Source organism: Trichechus manatus, unplaced genomic scaffold (genome assembly GCF_000243295.1).
Source record: "Trichechus manatus latirostris isolate Lorelei unplaced genomic scaffold, TriManLat1.0 scaffold00018, whole genome shotgun sequence".
Taxonomy (NCBI): Eukaryota; Metazoa; Chordata; class Mammalia; order Sirenia; family Trichechidae; genus Trichechus; species Trichechus manatus.
The window spans coordinates 11,227,268-11,228,643 of record NW_004443954.1 but is presented as its reverse complement, the minus strand read 5'-3'; the positions used below and the strand labels follow the sequence as shown (position 1 = coordinate 11,228,643).

Here is a 1,376-nt window from a genome sequence, read left to right as displayed (position 1 = left end):
AGACGGGTAGTGAAAAAGAGGAAGACTCTCCATGAGATGGATTGACACAGTGGCTGCAACAATGGGCTCAAACATAACAATTGTGAGGATGGCTCAGGATCGGGCAGTGTTTCATTCTGTTGTACACAGGGTTGCTTCCTTTTGCTTTCTATATTTGATGCATAAAAGGCATTTATTTCAAAAAAAAAAAAAGAAGAAAGTGTTTATGTATATCGAAATGTTAAAATTATTTTATTCTACTTCAGGAAACCAGTACTGAAACTACCAAAAGTGTGCGCTGTAGTATAAAAAAGGATTCCACTGATAGTTGATTTCCTTTCTCTAGATGATATAAAGAAGGTAAAAATTCAAAACAAGCCAAGCCAAGATTTGTTTACAAGTCAAGGAAAAAAGATTAACACAAATTTAAACTTATAAGAGAAAAAATTTTACAAGTTTCAGGGAACATCTTTTTTTTAAAATGTTAAAAATAAAAGATGTTAAAAATCACAATTTGTGTTTTATTAAAATTAGGAAAATTCTTAAAGATAAAAAAGAGTATACATACCACAATTTTAAGAGGTCCATATTTTTTCTCCTGAGCAGCAAGCGCATTCTTAAAAGGAGTAGGAGTTCTCGGTGTGGTACCCAATATAGATCTTCTAATAGTAGGTGTTCTAAACCTATTCAATCATTCAGGTATTTGTATTACAGTCAAAATTTGATTTATACTAGTTAAGGAAGCCAAGCCATGATAAAAGCACATACTAAATTTTCTTGTACATACGCATGCTTTATTTAAACATTCCAGGGCTATTGTAAAGTATGCCTGTCTAAACTAATGCTTATTCCAATCAATCATCTTAAAATAAAAAAAAAAAAAAACAAAAAACGAGATAATGTAGAAAAATAACTAAAGACATTATTTTGCTTGAAATTAAAGTTTTAGGCTACATTTAGCTGAGTTTTTTTTTTTTTTTTTAGTATTCTAGGGATAAAACATAAGGTTATTATTACATTGTAATTTGAGTCCCACATGGATAGGGATTATGACACATGCATAAATGGACAAAAAGCTAATCTACTACCAAAATTATGCTTCCCATTTTCTCTAACACAATGATTAGCACCCACTTACCCTACATTTTCCTTCTGATCTTTGGGGGTTGTTTCCTTATGAAGAGGAGTGGTAATGAGAACTTTCTGCCCACAAATCGGGGTTGATGTAAATGAAGGATTTTCCATATTAAGTTGTTCATTTCCAGAGCATGTGTTAAAAAACTAAAAAGTGAAGAAAGTTTAAAAACAATTTTTAGAACATCAAAATCCCTACACAAACATTAAACTGATAAGATTTTCTAATTATTTCCTTCTTTCTCTTAAGAAAAGATTATCAA

General features: G+C 30.6%; 1 protein-coding gene across 5 annotated transcripts in view; it reads right to left on the bottom strand.

The window, feature by feature from the left end:
• The window catches only part of MYBL1 (MYB proto-oncogene like 1), a 53,068-nt gene that overhangs the window by 11,802 nt on the left and 39,890 nt on the right, over positions 1 to 1,376 (bottom strand). For all 5 annotated transcript variants that reach the window (XM_004372548.3, XM_004372549.3, XM_023727769.1 and 2 more), the window contains 2 exons: positions 1,118 to 1,260; positions 548 to 662 (listed from right to left, as the gene is read on the bottom strand). In XM_004372548.3, the coding sequence (XP_004372605.1) occupies positions 548 to 662; positions 1,118 to 1,260 (258 nt within the window). The remainder of the gene's footprint in view (positions 1 to 547; positions 663 to 1,117; positions 1,261 to 1,376) is intronic.